The 20,216-nt window shown below is 44.0% G+C and overlaps 1 protein-coding gene and 1 long non-coding RNA gene across 5 annotated transcripts in view; one reads left to right on the top strand and one right to left on the bottom strand.

Annotated features, from left to right (window-relative positions):
- The window catches only part of cntrl (centriolin), a 121,865-nt gene that overhangs the window by 8,797 nt on the left and 92,852 nt on the right, over window positions 1-20,216 (bottom strand). For 3 of the 4 annotated variants that reach the window (XM_085965555.1, XM_085965554.1, XM_085965556.1), the window contains exons 32-42: window positions 19,085-19,200; window positions 16,948-17,165; window positions 15,833-15,990; window positions 10,703-10,776; window positions 9,524-9,712; window positions 8,687-8,912; window positions 7,608-7,813; window positions 7,172-7,312; window positions 5,980-6,255; window positions 3,959-4,021; window positions 2,904-3,083 (exon numbers count right to left, since the gene is read on the bottom strand). In XM_085965555.1, coding sequence (XP_085821681.1) covers window positions 2,904-3,083; window positions 3,959-4,021; window positions 5,980-6,255; window positions 7,172-7,312; window positions 7,608-7,813; window positions 8,687-8,912; window positions 9,524-9,712; window positions 10,703-10,776; window positions 15,833-15,990; window positions 16,948-17,165; window positions 19,085-19,200 — 1,847 coding nt within the window. Of the gene's footprint in view, window positions 1-2,903; window positions 3,084-3,958; window positions 4,022-5,979; window positions 6,256-6,498; window positions 6,629-7,171; window positions 7,313-7,607; window positions 7,814-8,686; window positions 8,913-9,523; window positions 9,713-10,702; window positions 10,777-15,832; window positions 15,991-16,947; window positions 17,166-19,084; window positions 19,201-20,216 lie in introns of those variants that run through there. The other variant, XM_085965557.1, reaches the window with a different exon arrangement.
- On the top strand, window positions 17,045-18,935 carry LOC147101715 (uncharacterized). The gene is made up of 2 exons (XR_015073346.1): window positions 17,045-17,133; window positions 18,728-18,935. It is a non-coding gene; the product is annotated as an uncharacterized LOC147101715 (long non-coding RNA).

Raw genomic sequence — 20,216 nt, forward strand, 5'->3', positions numbered from 1 at the left:
GCTGCGGTAGTTGGGCCGTTGTTGGGGTGTGGCTGGGGTGGCACGGCGCTATGAGGCGGTCCTACAGTGTCCCAGGCTGTCATTCCCCGCGGCGTCCACGGTGCAGAGGAGTAGGCATCCATGCCCTGGTAGGCTGCATCCAACGATAGTGCGAGTTCAGAGGCCTTGTTGAGGTCGAGGTTACTCTGCTCCAACAGTCGCTGTCTGGTGTAATTGGATCTGTGGCCCGCTACAAAAGCGTCCCGGATAAGTTCCTCTGTGTACACGGCGGCCTTTACATACTTACAACCACAGGCCCGGCCAAGCACAGACAGTGCCTGAAGGTATTCCACGGTCGATTCCCCAGGTTGTTGTTTACGACTCCCCAGGAGGTGCCTGGCGTACACTTCGTTCACTGGGCGCGTGTACTGGTCCTTGAGGAGCTTGATAGCGTCCGCGTACGAGGTCGCGTCTTGGATGACCGAGTACACTCGGTGGTTCACTTTGGAGGTCAGGACATCCAGTTTGTCCTCGTCCAATTTGATTGCTTCGGAGGCGGTCAGGAATTTTTCGAAACACTTAAGCCAGTGAGTAAACTTGGTGGATGAGTCCGCCTCCCGATGATCTAAGTCCAGGCATGCTGGTGTGAGGATCTTCTCCATTATAAAAATGTTGTTAATAAAATTGATGCGCTATCAATTACTCATAAAAGACTGAGAGTTAGAAGAGTAACTAAAGGCTTTTATTAACAACAGAATGGAGGTCTGCCTCGCGTGGTCGACCGGTCCAGGATACAAAGGGCTGGGGAGCAGTCACCTTTATACTAGGACCTGTGGGAGGAGTCAGCCGAGGCATGTCCAGGCATGTACACAGTGGAATACAAACAGGACAAACAGGAATACAAACAGTGGTTTACCACACAGCCTGCCAGCCGGAAAATGACCAGTTTATCCCTACTCTCTGTTTTCTGTATCCATGCTAATATATTACCCCCAACCCCGTGAGCCCTTATCTTGCGTAGCAACCTTTTATGTGGCACCTTATCGAGTGCCTTTTGGAAATCCAAATTTACTACATCCCTTTATCTACCCTGCTAGCTACATCCTCAAAAAAACTCTAATAAATTTGTTAAACACGATTTCCCTTTCATAAAACCATGCTGACTCTGCCTAATCATATGATGATTTTCTAAGTGCCCCGTTACCACTTCCTTAATAATGGATTCCAGCATTTTCCCGACGACTGATGTCAGGCTAACTGGCCTGGAGTTCCCTGTTTAACATGGGGGCCAGGAAGGGAAGTTTGTAACAAGGTAGTCAGTATGTAAAGTTATATACAGTTTAATATACAAACAAAAATACTGCTGTAGTACAAACCAGTTAATGTGACTCTGGTAAAAGGAACACTTGTTCAATCACACATACTTTCACATACATTCAAATGAAAAAAAGAGGTTTCTAGGAGCAGTTTTGGCTAAGATTGCTACTACAAAGTAGACCAACATATTTATTTCTATTTATATTGTTCAATAAGAATGAATGGACCCACTGCTTTAGTTAGATTTTGCAGTGCCTCATGCTAGTGCCATATAGTAGAGACAAAAGAAAGCCATAAATGCTGGAGCACCATCACCAGAGCCGTTCAAGGCGGCCCACCACCACCTTCTCAGGGTAACCAGGAATGGGCACTAAATGTGGCCATGCCAGTATCACCCACATCCTAAGAACAATTAAAAAAAATTACATGTATTTTCAATAGGGATAAGTAGAGTAAACAAAAGGTAGTTAAAACCTGAAAAGTTCAACACATCATCTAGAAAGTAAAATGAAATCAAAAGGCATAAAGTGGCACAAATGATTTGCCCCAAAAAAAAAATTCTGAAAATAAAATTCTAGCAAATCCAAGTGGGAAAACTAGAGCTAATATTGACTCACACTGCAATTTTCCCTGTATTCCAGTGCCAAAGAAGTTGTGACACTAACACCAGTTCAGCTCCTATTCCATTTCATATTTTAAATCATTTGTGCGATTATGCTGAACTTTCTCCTCTCAGTGAGTGAAACAAGTTGCAACAGTAGCACTGTGACTGAGAAAGTACAAATAACTAATCAAGCACAGCACCCAGGATATCCATCAAAATACTAGCCCCACTCACTGTAATGAAATGGTGACTTGTTCTTAGCCAAACACTTGGAGCTAAACTGTGAATTTGTTGGGCTCTAAAGTGGCAGCAAACTGAAGTCTGGAGTGAAGATACAAAACTGCAGACTACCCAATCAGGACACCTACTGGTAAATATCCTAAGCAAGGCATTTCCAGAGCCAGATAAATCTGAACAAACGATATCCACATGGAACATTTTATTTTATGCTATTTGATCAGAAGCATAAAAAATCAGAGTGGAAGAATTTTTGATTTTCTTATTGGCACTGTTCACACATTTGTCAGATATAGATAATACATGGTGGGAAATAGCTGAAAATAGTTTGTTTTGCAAGTAAGGAAGATTTTATACTGCTGACTTAAAAATGTCTTCATAAACAAAAGAAACTGGATAGTCTACTGTTTCCCAACAGAAGTGAAAATTTATACCAGCCAGCTTCATTCACATTAGCAAAATGAAAAAGTCTTTTACCGAATGATGTCTGATCTTTTACAGAATATTAAGAAATTGTTCACCATACAATCTTGTTATAATTGTTACAGCTTTTTAATTCATGACAGATTCAGTGGGCACTATTTCCACTCATCAATGTTGCTTCCTTATTCAATTTAAATGAATTCAATGAAACCTTGAATTGAGCTTTCTCCCACCATAGCTTTTCTCGAACAGCCTCTCCTTGCACTAGAACCCAAGGAGGGTTTTGGTTCGTGCCAATCCTGGCTAGTGTGCCCATCTCAGATTGCTAGATTTTGCAACCCACCTTGCTCCGCCCATCGTTTAATGAAGCCTGGTACTGGTGAAATGAGTCGACGCTGGTGCTGCTGACAAGTTCATCCAGTGCATCCACACGTCTTTTAAGGCTGGTCAGATTGCCCTCTGTCTGCTGCTTTCGCTTACACAGTGCTTCGGCTTGCTTTGACACGCACTGACGAATCTGTGCCTAAACAAGAGAATAATTGATGGTCAGTGGCAAACTTCAATTCATTAAAAAGTAAATGTTCTCAAGATCAGTAATGTCATCTGAATCCCTCAGTTAAATTACAGTTTTATTATTCACTCTGCATTTTTAATTTCTCCTTTTTAGGCTTCCCTGACAAACCCACCAATTCTAGATTAAGCTGCTCCCAGGCTACTGCGACTTTACTGTTGCATGAACTGTTAGGAAGGGCATGTGTAGCCTAAAATAACTCAACGTTCAGATTTTTCAATCTTTCCTATAAGGAGGGATCTTTTTAGAATATTCCCCTGATGGCACATAGAGGATTGGAAACCGACTATGTGGGGAAGTCATGAGTGTGAACCTCTGATGTTCAACCTTTCGATTACTCCTTCTCAACAGTTCATAACTCCAAATATAACTCTTAATTTTGCATATTGCAAATGAAAAACCATTCTGTGGTCTTCAATGTTTTCTAATATTGCTGTTCGTTAGCTGTAGAAATACATTGCAATGTTCTATGGAATTCGAATATAACAGGAATGATTTGTGTTTTAAACGTTGCAGAAGAAATTCAGGGATACAGAGAACTTATGCCAGATAATGAGGTAGGATGAATATATGAACTGAGACAGTCCTCTGTCTTGAGTAAATTTACAGTCATCCTCATGAATTGAATTATTCATTGTGATGCATTCTACCTGTCTCATTACAATCAGTTCCTATGTAAAATGGCAACTATTTTCTGATAAATTGTCTGTAATAATGGTGAAATGGAAATAGCAATGATTCCAACTACACTGAATCTTTGTGTATAAATATAAGCAGTACTGTCACTTTTGTATAAATATAATTTCACAGTAGACACATTTTCCAACCTTGAGGTGATCCTCCTGTTGTCGTAGGTTTTCTCTCAGCACCTCTCCTCGCCACTGTTCATCCTGGATGGCAAAGGAACAATGAAATCCTTTTAATGTACATTGCATGCACAATATCCTACTTGAGCACGCAGGAAGGTGATCGGGTTCTCACTCGCCAACTTTGTTCTGTAATTGCCTGATAAAGGGCTTCAACTGCAGCTATGGATAACTTGCTTTTTCTCCATCTTTCCATTCCTTCTTTGTGCAGAAGTCTCACTTTTACCTAGTGCCATTTCCAATAGCTTGATAGCTCATTACATGCAGAACGTATGTGTGAATCTCCCTCTGCACAGCCCCCTTGTGCCCACAGCTACTCTCTCAACTCCCCCCTCTATTTTTTCCATTGTCAAAGTGGTTCTTGTCTTTATGTTTCTGCCTTAACGCATGTAAGCATACGTTTTATGCTTTTAAAAATGAATGGACAATTTACTGATGTGCACTCCAGACTTGCACCAGGAGTACAGAAGCAGAAAACCTAGTGCAATATTAGTGAGTTTTCTGACATATAGTCAGTAATAAACATATAAATGTCCATATATAAATAGGAATTACCTCATAAAACACGCAAAGTTCATGGTTTATGCTTTTTGTAAGTTAAAAAAAATTCCGTAATCCTCCAATTCAATTCAGAAGGCAGGGATTTTAACTGAATTTTCAAAAGACATAAACGGCAATCCATAAACAATCTTTTATTTTCCAACAGTCAACAAAGAAAGCATGATCACAGCTACTTCTGTTCATGCTGCTCTTGTTTACAGGCGTTGGTTAAGAACTTTAAATAAATGCCTGACTTGCCTGAAATGAAAGTGTTGATAGTTCAATTTCCAGTTTAAAAAAAAAGTCTTTTGGAAAAAATCAAAGAAACTCTCAAATCCTTACAGGATGAGGAGATGCATCACTTCTGCTCCTTTTTGCGTACAGATCACATGCTGGGAAATTCTACAAACTGCACATGCCCAGAATGCACGCTGTAACTACATCCTCCCACCATTGGTGGCGCTGGCAGATCTTCCTTCCAGGGGAGGGTGAACTTACAGCGTGACAAGTTTACATAGACTGTTTCCATTATAAATGTGGACATAGGGAGTTATAATGAAAAAGTTGACAAGATGTGGACACAGAGGTAAGATTTAAGAACATAAGAACTAGGAGCAGGAGTAGGCCATACAGCCCATCGAGTCTGCTCCGCCATTCAATAAGATCACGGCTGATCTTCTACATCAACTCCACTTTCCCGCCCTAGCTCCAAATCCCTTAATTCCCTTCGTGGCCAAAAATCTATCGATCTCGGTCTTGAATATACTCATCGACTGAGCATCCACAGCCCTCTGGGATAGAGAATTCCAAAGATTCATAACCCTCTGAGTGAGGAAGTTCCTCCTCATCTCAGTCCTAAATGGCTGACCCCTTATCCTGACACTATAACCCCTAGTTGTAGACTCTCTAGCTGGGGGAAACAGCCTCTCAGAATTTACCCTTTCAATCCCTTTAAGAATTTTATACGTTTCAATGAGATCAACTCATTCTTCTAAACTCCAGAGAATATAGGCCCATTCTACTCAATCCCTCCTCATAGGACAGCCCTCTCATCCCAGGAATCAACCTAGTGAACCTTCGTTGCACCCCCTCTTTGGCAGGTATATCCTCCTTAGTTAAGGAGACCAAAACTGTACACAGTACTCCAGGTGTAGTCTCACCAAAGACCTATATAATTGTAGCAAGACTTCCTTACTCTTATGCTCTAACCCCTTTGCAGCAATAAAGGCTAACATACCATTTACCTTCCTAATTGCTTGCTGTACCTCCATGTTAACTTTCTGCGATTCGTGTACAATTTACAATATATTAATGATATACAGATATTTATATGTATCATATAATCTTGCAGCAAATGGAGCCATTCACCCATAGTACCTATGCCAGAATATGAATCTATAACTTATCACAACACATTAGAATTAACTGCAAAGGAATATCACCTTAAAGTTGAATTTAGTCAGGCTTAACCTCTCATCGTACATTGGTTGCCTTCCTTCACTGGCAGCAAAGGGAAAATTCTCCTTTAAGCTTTCTACTTCACTGCGAAGAGTCTTCCCCTCTTCCCAAGTTATATCCAGATCATTCTTCGGTTCCACGCATGACTGATCTAGATCTTTAAAACTACTGCTAATTTCTGCTTTCACATCTGATCGAAGGGTTCTTATGGCTTCCTTTATCTCCTTCTGTCGTTGTTCCATTTGTTCCTGACTTCTCAGCTAAAGGATCAATAAAATATTAAGGAGAGAAGCAGTTGATGTGAACAGCTCATAAGTCTATCAAAGCCTGCTCAGTAAATTTTTACAGTTATAAATTATTATGGATATATTTTTTTCTGCCTCTATATTTTTTCTCATTTCCCCTTATTTATATCCTCCTTGCCTTCCTTCATGAAGAGGACAGCGGTAACATTACCAAGCCCCTGCTGCTTTTATCAACTTGTGCAAGGTGCACAACACTACCTGATATTTTCTTTAGCTCCCAATGGGGAAGGATCTAATCTCCACTCGTAGTCTCCCTTGAGATCAGGAATTTGCTGTAGGGAATCACTCTTGGTCTTCCTAATACACTAGACTCTCTCTGGAATGTTTTCTTTAGGAAACAATGCAAAAGGTAAATATAATACACAAAGGATATAAAATTGAAAAAGAAAGTCCAGGTAATGCACTCTTGCTAGTCATTCTTAGTGCCAGTAATGATACTGTATCACAAATACTTTAATCACAGGCATTGCATTACTCGTCATCCTTTTGTGATATAAGCATCACAATAAAGAACTCCACATAGAAGGGTCAAATGCAGTATGCCAGTGATATTTTTATTCCATTTGTAAATTTAGGATTATATGTAAATATAAACAGCACATGGCTAGCAGATTATTGTGTAATGTCACTTCAGAGATTCAGATGATGTTAATAAACACTGTCTATGTCGTGCGCATTATCTAAAACTACATTGAAACACTGTTTTTCTGTAAAAAATGGTATATTGTTTTAGATCAGACAGCTGAATATTAAATAGCCCGCACGAGAGGAATAAATGTATAAAAACTGAAACCAACAATTCTTGCATAGAACAAATTTATTTTGGTTCAGCTAATTGTGAAAAACAGAGTGTGTTTTTTCTGTCATGTACCTGTTGCTTGAGTTCGAAATATTCCTGTCTCATCTCATTTAACTCAGTCATGACGCGTTTGGCACGTTCGTGGTTATCATGTGCAGCCTGGTCAATTGAAGATAATTCCTTACGGAGTTTGTTGTTTTCATACTTTTGTTCCTGTGTTGATATTACAAAGTCAGAAATTACCCCAGGGGGTTTGTTAGTCCATACAGGGAGTCTGGGTGTTGTAGATTTCTCCTTTATTAGCACATATTTAAAATTTATTCTCTTTGACATCTTTTATAAACTTTCTTTTATGTATTTATCATGTAAGGTAACACTAATTTAGTGATAAATGAGCAGTTATATTTTCAATGGTTCTGCTAAAAGTTTGTTAAGAGTAAAATTCAGTTAAGGATTGAAGAAATGGCCATTGTTTTTGTACAATGATTTGGTGGTGACAGCGACTTACATTAAGGACCTTCTCCAGCTGAGCTCTCTGAGCTTTGGACTCCTCTTTGATGGCTGCAACTTGCTTCTCTGCCTTTTTCCTCTCTGAATGAATCAACTCCTGAAGGCGAGTTAGATTGTTTTTTGAGAACTCAATCTCTTTATGAAGAAATGCAAGCTCGTCCATCGTTTCTTGCTGCTGTTGCTCTCGGTCGGAGAGCTGATGCCCTTCAACAAAACAAAACAGAATATCTGATGTAAATTTATTTGTGATCTTGCAGTAAAATCATCAAATGTTTTATATATGAAAGAAAAGTTCAAGGGTGGCTTAGCAGCATAGCACAGCGTGTGTTGTGTCCTGGTTTAGGAAGTTATGGTTTAAATTCTAGTCTCAACTGGGATTCAGACTTCCCCTAGGGGTAGCTAGTATACCAGATCTGCTTTAGAGCTAACAGCACCACTACTACAGAATAATGCTCTGTGCCCCATTTTTATGCCTTGATTGTTCTGAAGTCAGGACACCTCCAGGAAATAGTGTGCAAAACTGCAGCTGTGCTGATCAAAAAACATTAAAATTAGTGGGTGTACATGATCATTCAAATAACTAAAGAGAAAGTTTGGTTTGATTAAGTGACAGTGTTATACATAATATCCAGCTCTATTCCAGAAAGAGTATGCTGAGCTACTACTTCTGTGCTTGTCAACTTTTGCACCTCCTCTCCTTTCTCGGTTGTGTTCACTTTCTGATGTGGTATGGTTTCACAGGGGCTAGGCACTCTACATTAACTTGCCAGTGTTCACATGCTAGTCCTGTCAATTGTGAGGTACTTCACGGGCAAGTTGCATCCGGTCCTCATCTAACATTCACATCTGCCCACTTTCTATCAAAGGGTGAGGGGCAATGTGAGCAAAAGCCAGAAATCTGATATTTTTCCTTTGCCAACCCAATGGGACTGAGGATAATTGTCATGCCACTCTGACTGAGATTAAGCTAGATCAAAATAGATTGGTGATTTTACCTGGGATCTCTTATTGTTCAGCTAGTCATTAGATAAACTTGCTAAGCCTAAGCTACTGTTTCAATCAACATCCAAGACTTACTCAGAGTAGCAATCTGGTCCTCCAGAATAATACACTGTTCCTCGTTGTGTTGTAGTTTTCTTGATCGTTCCTCCATCAGGGTCACTTTTGCAGCAACCTGCTCAAGTTCGTCTCTCTTGTCCGACAGCTCAGTCTCCAAAGCTTGGAGGTGGTCCTTTACTTTAGATGAAGATTGCTCCAGCTTGACTTCCTCACATTTAATATCCTTTTCAATACACTGCAACAACTAAACAGATTAAATGAGAAAACTTCAGTAAAGTCTTTCTGCATTTACTATAAAGCCTCCCTTACTGTGAGGTTATGCAGCACACTGCCACTCCACCATTGTGCCTTAGGATAAGGATTTATATCCACGACTGCCTGTCAAATTTCTGATCTTAACTGGGCCACTGAGAAGGTGCTTAAAGGCTGGGCACCTCCCCAGAGGAGGTGGGGGGAGAGGAGCGAAACATAGATCAAAGAGAAGCAATGTCAGAGGACAAAGAGGAGCTCACCTGTTAGCCCGCTCAGGAATAGCATCGTGGAAGTTGGAAAAATACATTAAGAGGAATTTTAAAAATCATGTAATGCATAGAAACGCATATGGTGGATATCACTGGAATCATCTAAATTATGTAAATGCAGCATCTGTATAAAAGAATACAAAATTGAGGCATTCAAATTCAAGGAAGTAAGTTTGAAATCAATTAAAAAAAGCTTCCTTTACAAAATCTGCTTTTAATGTCAAAGCCTCTGTTGCCGATAACCTAATTTTTATTATTTTTGCAATGAGATACAGGGTTATTAATTGGCTTGTATAGACTATATTATAACATTGTGTTTTTACAGCCCTCCTACCTTTTGCTGCTCTGTGAGTTTGTGTTGCTTTTCTTCAATCTGTTGCTGAAGCATTAGTAACTCTTGTTCTTTCCTTTTTCCTTTCTCCAGACAGGCTTGGTATTTACTTGCACTTTGATTTATATTTTCCTTCAAAGTCAGCTGTTCTGCTGTTAACACGTCACACCTTTTAGTGACATTCTTAAGATCCTGGGAAATCAATGAAAGAGAAATTACCTTTTGACTCGAGCATCTATTTACCTGTACACTTAAACACAAGTGCTGCAAAATATTAAGTTACAGTTAATCCCACAATTAAAAATCTAAATGCTTTACAAAGTTATGCTTGTTTTGTTAAACTCCCAAGTTGCAACACATGCAGTATATGTATTCTGTTTATCAGAGTACAACAGCCCTCTTTAGTGCTGCAAATCAGTTGGGAAGATGAAACTGAGTGAACAATTACATGGTTTCTAAATTGTACTTTTCCTAAACTTTCAGTAATTACAGCTTTAAACAGGACTCTACTGTGATATTTTGGATCTGTTTACCAAGGAATCCACATAATTAAAATGTCGCAAGTCGAACATGGTTTCTTTGACTCAACAACACTGCAATGAGACACTACCCATCATTCCATTCAGCTCAATCTCCTTTATGCTTCACACATACAATATAATCCAATACAACACATAAACCAGGTGCCACACAAATTGACCTCAAATGCATAGTTGTAGAGTACATCTTTCTGAATAAGAGGATTTGTAGCTTGTCATTCATTGAGAGTTTGTCTTCAAAATGACCGATTATGTGATACGTGATGAGGCCTTTTATCAAATGAATATCACATAATCAGCATAAAATATCCTACTATAAAAAGGCCTCACCATCTTGACCCCTATCAAAAATCAAACCATTGCAAGAATTTTGATGAACTTTAACATCATTTTCCCCGTTCGTGTTGATGACATCATTGGTAACTCCTCCCACCACTAAACAAATTTCAAAAATCAACAGAAATAGGTCAAGGAAGTTCGATATTAATCTGAATTCTAATTTTTAATAATAAATCATCTATTACTTTGTAACACTGGTAAAAATGGTTTATAAGTTTTTGTACCCCATCGAGTTCTTAAACCTGACTGTAAACTCCATATAAAAGTTTGGTATATTCAACTTAAAATTAAATAATGGCTTTACCTGATCTGCTAACTGCAGCTGATCTTTGGTATCTTTCAGATTATCCGTCAGCATTTCCAGCTCTGCCTTTTTCTCTATTCAATAGAAATGTTTTCTGTTAAGTATGAAACATTTCACTGTTTACATATCTCTGTATTTTCCTTTCCCCATTGTAGGTTATTCCAAAAACAAATCACAAAAATCTAGGCTCCAACATTGCGAGTCCCATGATCCACTGCTGTAAGTGCAGCGGAGCAGGACTTCTGCCTGCCCAATGACCGCATCAGAAATCTTGGGGCCAGCTCATTTTGATATTGCCGAGTGGGAGGAAGATGCATATGCTGCTAGCAGTTGACTACTTACACCAGGAGGCTTGGAAAATATGCGAGGGTGGAGGAAGTATTTGATTGGGAACTCCTTATCTGGGAAATTTTGGACACAAACCTGCATGCTATCATGGAGCTGCAATGTGCTACAACACTCTGCAACTTCATCTTTCATTTAGTATTAAATTCTTCCATCCTTGTGCAGCTATTTCCATGCCCTCCTTTGCCTAAACCACTGTCATACCTGTCTGTGTCTGTATGTGTATTCCACTAGGTACAGGTCTGGACATGCCTCGGCTGACTCCTCCCACTATTCCAGGTATATAAGTGACTACCTCCCAGTCCCTTAGTATTCTGGATGGGTCGACCACTCGAGACAAGACCTTCATTCTTTAGTTAATAAAAGCCTGATTGTTACTCGCTCAACTTCAGTCTTTTGAGTAATTGATGGCGCATCAATTTTATTAACTAAATTTTTTATAATGGAGAAGATCCTCACACCAGCATGCCTGGACCTGGACAGTCGGGAAGCGGACGCTTCCACCAAGTTTGCTCACTGGCTCACGTGCTTCGAGACATTCCTGACTGCCTCCACTGCGGTCGAAACGGATGCGGACAAACTGTCTGTCCTGATCTCCAAGGTGAACCACCGAGTGTACTCAGTCATCCGGGATGCGACCTCGTACACAGCCGCCCTCCAGCTCCTCAAGACCCAGTACACGCGCCCTGTGAACGAAGTATACGCTAGGCACCTTCTGGGGAGTCGCAAGCAACAACCTGGGGAATCGACTGAGGAATACCTCCAAGCACTGTCCGTGCTTGGCCGGGCCTGTGGGTGTAAGGCGGTAACGCCCACTAAGTACACGGAGGAACTGATCCGGGATGCCTTCGTAGCGGGCCACAGGTCCAACTACACCCGACAGCGACTGCTGGAGCAGAGTGACCTCACCCTCGACAAAGCCTCCGACATCGCACTAACGCTGGACGCAGCCTTCCGGGGCATGGATGCCTACTCCTCTGCACCATGGACGCCGCGGGGAACGACAACCTGGGACACGGTAGGACAGCCCCATAGCACCGTGCCACCCCAGCCACAGCCCAACAACGGCCCAACTACCGCAGCAGTGTCCCAAAGCCAGACAGCAGTATCCCAAGGCCAGAAATGCTACTTCTGTGGCCAGGCCAAACACCCCAGAGCGCGCTGCCCGGCGAAGAATGCAACCTGCTCGGGCTGCGGGAAAAAGGGACACTACGCCAGCGTCTGCAAGGCCAAAGCCACCCCGAACGCCAGCAGCGCCGCGTGTGGGCCGTGCGAGCCGCCATCTTGGGCCTCCCCAGCCATGTGCGAACCACCGCAGCAGCAGCCATCTTGGACGACTCCAGCCACATGGGAATCATGGGCGCCGCCATCTTGGACACCAGCCGGGACGCAGCAGACCGCCAACCCCCACCCATCTGATACTCGCAGCGACACACCGACCCCTACGCTGGCCTCTGTGACGCTGGACCAAACGAGACCGCACCAGTTAGCTCGGTCCAAAATGGACGTTAAGGTAAACGGCCATGCAATAAACTGCCTTTTTGACTCCGGGAGCACAGAGAGCTTCATCCACCCCGACACGGTGCGGCGTTGCTCTCTCCCAGTCCTGCCTGCGCACCAGCGGATTTCTATGGCCTCCGAGTCCCAGTCAGCGGACATTGGCGGCTACTGCGTGGTGACACTAGTAGTAGACGGGACTGTGTTCAATAATTTTAAACTCCTGGTCCTGCCCGACCTCTGCGCTGCCGTTCTACTGGGGTTGGATTTCCAGTGCCACCTCAAAAGCGTTACGATGGCGTACGGTGGCCCCCTCCCCCCACTCACAGTCAGCAGCCTCCAAATTGCCCGCCGCGCACTAGATGCAACCTCTCCACACTCAGAGTCCCACCCCCCCCACTGTTTGCTAACCTCACCCCTGACTGTAAGCCCATCGCCACAAAGAGCAGGCGATACAGTGCCGGGGACAGGGTTTTCATCAAAACCGAAGTGGAACGGCTCCTGAAGGAGGGGATTATTGAGGGCAGCTCCAGCCCCTGGCGAGCCCAGGTTGTGGTCGTTAAGACCGGCGAGAAACAACGCCTGGTCATCGACTACAGCCAAACAATAAACCGCTACACCCTGCTGGACGCCTACCCACTCCCCCGCATAGCTGACATGGTCAACCAGATCGCGCAGTACCGCGTCTTTTCGACCATTGACCTGAAATCAGCGTACCACCAGCTCCCCATCAGCCCTGAAGACCGCCAGTATACTGCTTTTGAGGCAAACGGCCGCCTCTATCACTTCCTTAGGGTTCCCTTCGGCGTTACCAACGGGGTCTCCGTCTTCCAAAGGGAGATGGACCGGATGGTCGATCAAAACGAGCTGCAGGCCACTTTCCCTTACCTAGATAATGTGACCATCTGCGGCCATGACTTGCAGGACCATGACGCAAACCTCGAGAAATTCCTCCGCACCGCCCAACTCCTGAACCTGACATATAACAAGGAGAAGTGCATATTCCGCACAGACCGCCTCGCCATCCTTGGCTGTGTTGTAGAACACGGGGTCATCGGTCCCGACCCGGACCGGATGCGTCCCCTTATGGAACTCCCACTGCCCCACTGCCTAAAAGCTCTGAAGAGGTGCCTAGGGTTTTTTTCCTACTACGCTCAGTGGGTCCCCTACTATGCAGACAAAGCCCGTCCGCTGATCAAGTCCACCTCTTTTCCCGTGACGGCAGAGGCCCGCTTAGCCTTCCACCGTATCAAGGAAGACATTGCCAAAGCCACCATGCACGCAGTGGACGAATCCATCCCCTTCCAGGTGGAAAGCGATGCGTCCGACTTCGCTCTGGCCGCCACCCTTAATCAGGCGGGGAGACCTGTGGCATTCTTCTCACGAACCCTCCAGGGCCCGGAGACCAGACACTCCGCGGTCGAGAAGGAGGCCCAGGCTATCGTGGAGGCTGTGCGTCATTGGAGGCACTACCTGGCCGGAAAACGATTTACCCTGCTCACTGACCAGCGTTCAGTTGCTTTTATGTTCAACAACAAGCAGAGGGGCAAAATCAAAAATGACAAGATCTTGAGGTGGAGAATCGAACTTTCCACCTACAATTACGAGATCTTGTACCGGCCTGGGAAGCTCAATGAACCCCCAGATGCCCTATCGCGTGGCACCTGCGCCAGCGCGCAGATCGATAGGCTGAGGGCCCTCCACAATGACCTCTGCCACCCGGGGGTCACCAGGTTCTTCCACTTCATCAAGGCCCGCAACCTGCCTTACTCCATTGAGGAGGTCAGGACCATGACCAAGAACTGCCAAGTCTGCGCTGAGTGCAAACCGCACTTTTATAGACCAGACAGAGCCCACCTGATAAAAGCCACTCGCCCTTTCGAACGCCTGAGCGTCGATTTTAAAGGGCCTCTCCCCTCCTCCGACCGCAATGTGTACTTCCTCAACATCATTGATGAGTACTCCCGTTTCCCGTTCGCTATCCCCTGCTCGGACATGACCAGTGCCACGGTCATTAAATCTCTGAACAGCCTCTTCACCCTGTTCGGTTTCCCCAGCTATATCCATAGCGACCGGGGCTCGTCGTTTATGAGCGACGAACTCCGCCAGTACCTGCTCGCTAGGGGTATAGCCACAAGCAGGACCACCAGTTACAACCCCCGGGGGAACGGACAGGTGGAAAGAGAGAATGCAACAGTTTGGAAGGCCGCCCTACTAGCCTTAAAGTCTAGGGGCCTTCCGACCTCCCGCTGGCAGGAGGTGCTCCCCGATGCGCTCCACTCGATTCGGTCACTGCTCTGCACTGCCACCAATGCCACCCCTCACGAGAAAATGTTTGTCTTCCCAAGGAAGTCCACATCGGGGACATCGTTACCGCCATGGCTGACGTCCCCAGGGCCGGTACTACTGAGAAGACACGTGAGGGCCAATAAAACGGACCCCCTGGTCGAGAGGGTCGACCTCCTCCACGCCAACCCCCAGTACGCTTACATTGCGTACCCGGACGGGCGGGAGGACACAGTCTCCATACGAGACCTCGCACCCTCGGGGACCGCTGTAACCCACTACCCATTACCACCCCCCCCCACGACCCGATATCCAACCCCAGCAGCCGGCTCGCCTTGGACCGTCACCCATGAGGACTACACTCCAGGGCCCCAGCCTACACGGGACGCGACGCCGGAAGCTCCACCACCCCTGCCGTCGCCACGTCGATCACAGCGGCAGACAAGACCTCCGGAGAGACTCCAATACACGAACTTTTAAATACACTTCACCCCGCCGGACTCATTTTTAAACAAGGGGTGAATGTGGTAAACCACTGTCATACCTGTCTGTGTCTGTATGTGTATTCCACTAGGTACAGGTCTGGACATGCCTCGGCTGACTCCTCCCACTATTCCAGGTATATAAGTGACTACCTCCCAGTCCCTTAGTATTCTGGACGGGTCGACCACTCGAGACAAGACCTTCATTCTTTAGTTAATAAAAGCCTGATTGTTACTCGCTCAACTTCAGTCTTTTGAGTAATTGATGGCGCATCAAGTATTAAATTCTTCCATCCTTGTGCAGCTATTTCCATGCCCTCCTTTGCCAACTAGAATGTGGACCATGTCATCGCTTCTGATTTTACTGTTCCTTGCTGATGTGGTCAGCAGAAAAGCAAGCCTCCAGAAGGCAGGGTGGATAAAGGTGACAGCCACTCAGTAACCCAAAGCATAACATGCATGCTGGTTGCCGGTTTGGAGTCTCCGCATTTTGTACTTTACGGAATGCTAATTGACATACCTTGCAGACAGTTTTGCATGTATGTTATCTTCCTATTTAGCTCTTGCTTCTGGATGTTGATTTGATTGATTTCCTGATTCAGTTCACCCATCTCAGTTTGTAGTTTCTGCAGTTTAGACAAGGCATTTTTGTTATTGTCTTCAGTGGCTTCGACGGCTCTGAAATAGCAAAAAATTAAATTATAAATATTATGTGTGAACTCTAAAAATCCATTTTAAATTTAATGGTTTCAGTTGTTCTAATGCAAACACATCAAAATGTGTGTGGAAAAGTACAGAAAAAAGATTGTGATGTTTGTATTGATAGTGCACGATATGAAATTCATACAGATCCAAATATATGGCGCTGCAGCAACAATAAATTATAAAGAAAGACTTGCATTTCTATAGTGCTATTTATAACTTCAGGACATCCCAAAGCACTTTACAATCAATGAAGTACTTGTGAAGTGTAGTCACTGCAGGAAGCACGGCAGCCAATTAGTGCAGATCAAGGTCCCACAAACAGTAATAAAATAAATGACCAAATCTTCTATTTTAGGTGTTGGTTGAGGGGTAAATGTTGGCCAGGACACCGGGAGAATTCCCCTGTTATTCATTGAATAATGCCATGGGATATTTAACGTCCACCAAAGACGGCACCTCCAACAGTGCAGCACTCCCTCAGTACTGCACTGAAGCGCTAGCCTAGATTGTGTGCTCAAATCTCTGGAGTGGGACTTGAACCCATGACCTTCTGACTCAGGTGTGAATCCTATATAAAAAGATTAACTCATCTATTCTCTCTGCAGATGCTGACTGACCTGCTGAGTATTTCCAGCTTTTTCTGGTTTTGATTCAGATTTCAAAAATCTGAATTTTTTACATTTTGTCTTCTGGGTTTCTATTTGATTTATGATGTTTTAGCATGATAGAGGAACAAAGGTGAGGTTGCAGTGTCAGCTGTAGTCATGATAAACTGTTTAATTAGCCTAATGGTAAGAACTAAGTTATGAGGCTCTCCAACAGTACTGGTTATCTGTGCTACTATGTAATCTGGTATATTAACATTATTGCTAGCTGTGCTAGTGTTTTATCTAGCATTGCACTGGGTTAATATCTTGCGCTGCTCTTTACCTTTTCGCCTGAGAAAGTATGTTCTCCAGTGCGAGGCAATTCCCCCTAATGTGGCTTTTCTCTTTCTCTAGAGATTCAATACTGTGCTGAAGGGAATTTATCTTGGTGGTCAGCTGGTCTACCTCCTGCCGATCCTTCGCAATAAGCTGCTTCTGATGTTCTATTTCTGCTTGTTGACGCTGGGAGGTGAGCTGCAGGTTTTCCAGTTCACTCTTCTCCTGAAGCAAAATGACATTTAATTTAATGAGCACTGTGAAAATAAATCATGTAATATTGACCAAAGAAGTCCAATTCTGGCTACAATCTGGGTATATTTTTTAAATAGTGTATTATGTACAAGTTATTGCAATGAACAATCCTGTGCCCTTATTTACTTGATTTTGAAATAATCATAAAGTATGCATTTTTGTAGAACAGAAACTCAAATTCTTGATGACTGCACCTGTAGTAATGCATATTGCTGCAGACCATTAGAGGAGGGAATGCCAGTGCTTTATGCACAGTGCTAATATTTTATTTACAAATAAACGACATGGGACTGAACACACTTAAGGAAAAAGGACTAAAGTTATTAAAAGGAATATTCCTTTATCTGGATTTCTTTAAAGCTAAATTTAGGTTATTAAGTTTATAACACATCACTTTACCTGCTGCTACTAACTAGCAATGAGGATGCATGAAAATGCCATTTTTCTCTGGGTAACACCACTTTTGCACATCTCAATAAAAATTAAAAGCACAAAAGAAAAGCTGTCTCCGCTGGCTGATCTAACCAATAACAGTTACCAGCTGAAAATATTAACATAAAAGCACACCTTATAATTCGTAAATCTCACTAAGACACTCAATGTGAACATAGGGATTAAAAAAAATATATATATATATATATAAAAGATTAAGGACCAAAAAGGAGATCTCCTTGTGGAGGTAGATGGCATGGCTGAGGTACTAAATGAGTACTTTGCATCTGTCTTCACTAAAGGAAAGGATGCTGCCAATGTCACAGTAAAGGATGAGGTAGTAGAGCAATTGAATAGGATAAAAATAGATAAAAAAGGTTGGCAGCACCCAAAGTAGAAAGTCACCCGGTCCAGATGGGATGCATCCTAGGTTGCGGAGGGAAGTAAGGGTGGAAACTGCGGAGGCTCTGGCCACAATCTTCCAATCCTCCTTAGATGTGGGGGTGGTACCAGAGGACTGGAGGATTGCAAATGTTACACCCCCGTTCAAAAAAGGGGAGAGGGATAAACCCAGCAACTACAGGCCAGTCAGCCTAATGTCAGTGGTGGGGAAACTTTTAGATACAATAATCCAGGAAAAATGAATTGGCACTTGGGTTAATAAATAAAAGCCAGCACAGATTTGTGAAAGGCAAATCGTGTTTGACTAACATCTTTGATGAAGTAACAGAGAGGGTTGATGTTGTGAATATAAACTTTCAAAAGGCGCTTGGTAAAGTACCACATAATAGAGTTGTTATCAAAATTGAAGATCATGGGATTAAAGGGGTAGTGGCTGTGTGGCTACAAAATTGGCTAAAGGACAGAAAGCAGAGAGTAGTGGTGAACAGTTGTTTTTCCAAGGGAAGTGTGCAGTGGTGTCCTGCAGGGGTCAGTGTTGGGACCACTGCATGCCCATAATTGCCGAAGATAACCTCCCCATTGGGAGAGTTGTATTGGTCCTTATGTGTAGTAATGTGGCGGTACCACTGGTTGTCCCTTACATTGAGATACATAATTCCCTTTAACTTACCTTTAAATATATCTGTTACTGCACTCAGGCTTCATTCCTGTACTCTGCGTGATGACGTCATGACGTCAGAGCTTGGAACCTGCTGGCAGTTGAGCTCGGAAACTTCTAGTCAGTCCTCGTGGCGTCCCCGCTAGGGAAAGACCTACACCACGGTGCTCCTACAGTCAGCCATCTTACCTGCTACCTTACCTGTTGTATTTAACCTGTTCCTGTAAATAAACAACTTATTTATAGTTCGTCGAACTCGATTATTTAGTGGCGATGCACACGAATCGCTGCAGTATCATAAATGTGTTCAAAAAAGATGAGTTAATGATGTTGCTACACAGGAGTAATTATTTCCTCATAGTCTCAAGGGTTACATTTTGTTACACAAATCACAGACCTCCAGTAGCACAGCTTGTGTCCTCTCCAGTTCCTTCATTTTCTGCTCATGCTGCTGTTTCAGTCCCAAGAGTTGATCATTTTCTAACTGCACCATTTCAAGAACATGTTTCAGCTCTAGGACAAAAGATATAGGAAACAAAATCTACATTTGACTAAGACAAAAGTATCAAGGGATAAACAAATACAACAGATGGTTTAATGTTTTATCTAGATGGATTAAAGTTGAATTTAGGTTTTAAGTTTATAACATCTAATCATACATGTTATTGACCAACAGTGAGAGGACATGAAAATGACATGTTATACTACTTTTACACTCCCACTTACACTTGATCTCAGTAAAAAAAAATGCATGGAGGAAAGCTGCCTCCATTACCTAGTCTCCTAACCATTAAAAGTAAAAATATTCCTTTGTGTGAATGTCATGAAATAAGACATTAAGGCCTAGAAATTGGGGTGAGGCGCCAATGCGGGGCAACAATCGCCTGGGCGCTGGATTTTGCGCAGCGTTTCGAGCATTATCGATCGTCGGAAATTCGGTTTCAGTGCACCTAGAGGGGACGCGGCGCGGCTCGAGGCGCTCCGCGTCCCTCTTAGGGCGCTGAAATTGAATTTCGCAGCGCAACGTGCCGCAGCGCTGCGGTACTGCAGGCCGGCCTCCCAAAGTTAAGGGGGAGGAGCCTGCAACAGCGCGATCCCCGATCGCGAATGCCAGCAAAAGAGCCCGGCACCGCGGAGAAGTGCCGGGCTCTCGGGAAACAGCCGGCAATGCCATGGGGGGGGGGGGGGGGGGGGGGCGCGATCTGGAGGCCGGGGACGGAGGTGCTGGCAGGCGGCCGCCGGAAAAACCGGCCGCCCTGCACCTTAACTTGCGCCTCTGCCGGCGCAGTAAGGCCCCGAGAACCGGGCGCGGGTAGCGATCGGCGCAGCAGCGGCGATCGCTACCCAATATCGCGATCGGGACGCGAATGGGGCGCTGCGCACACCAATGACTTCATCGGTGGCGGCGCAACGCAACAGGTTAACACCATCATTAGCGCCCCAACTCAATATGGCGCAAGGCGCAGCCAGTGGCGCTACAGCCACTGACTGCCTCTTTAGGTGCTAAAAGGTGGCGCTAGCCACCCAAT

This window comes from Somniosus microcephalus, chromosome 23 (genome assembly GCF_052327205.1).
Source record: "Somniosus microcephalus isolate GS21.2 chromosome 23, FLI_Smic_1.0, whole genome shotgun sequence".
Classification (NCBI taxonomy): domain Eukaryota; kingdom Metazoa; phylum Chordata; class Chondrichthyes; order Squaliformes; family Somniosidae; genus Somniosus; species Somniosus microcephalus.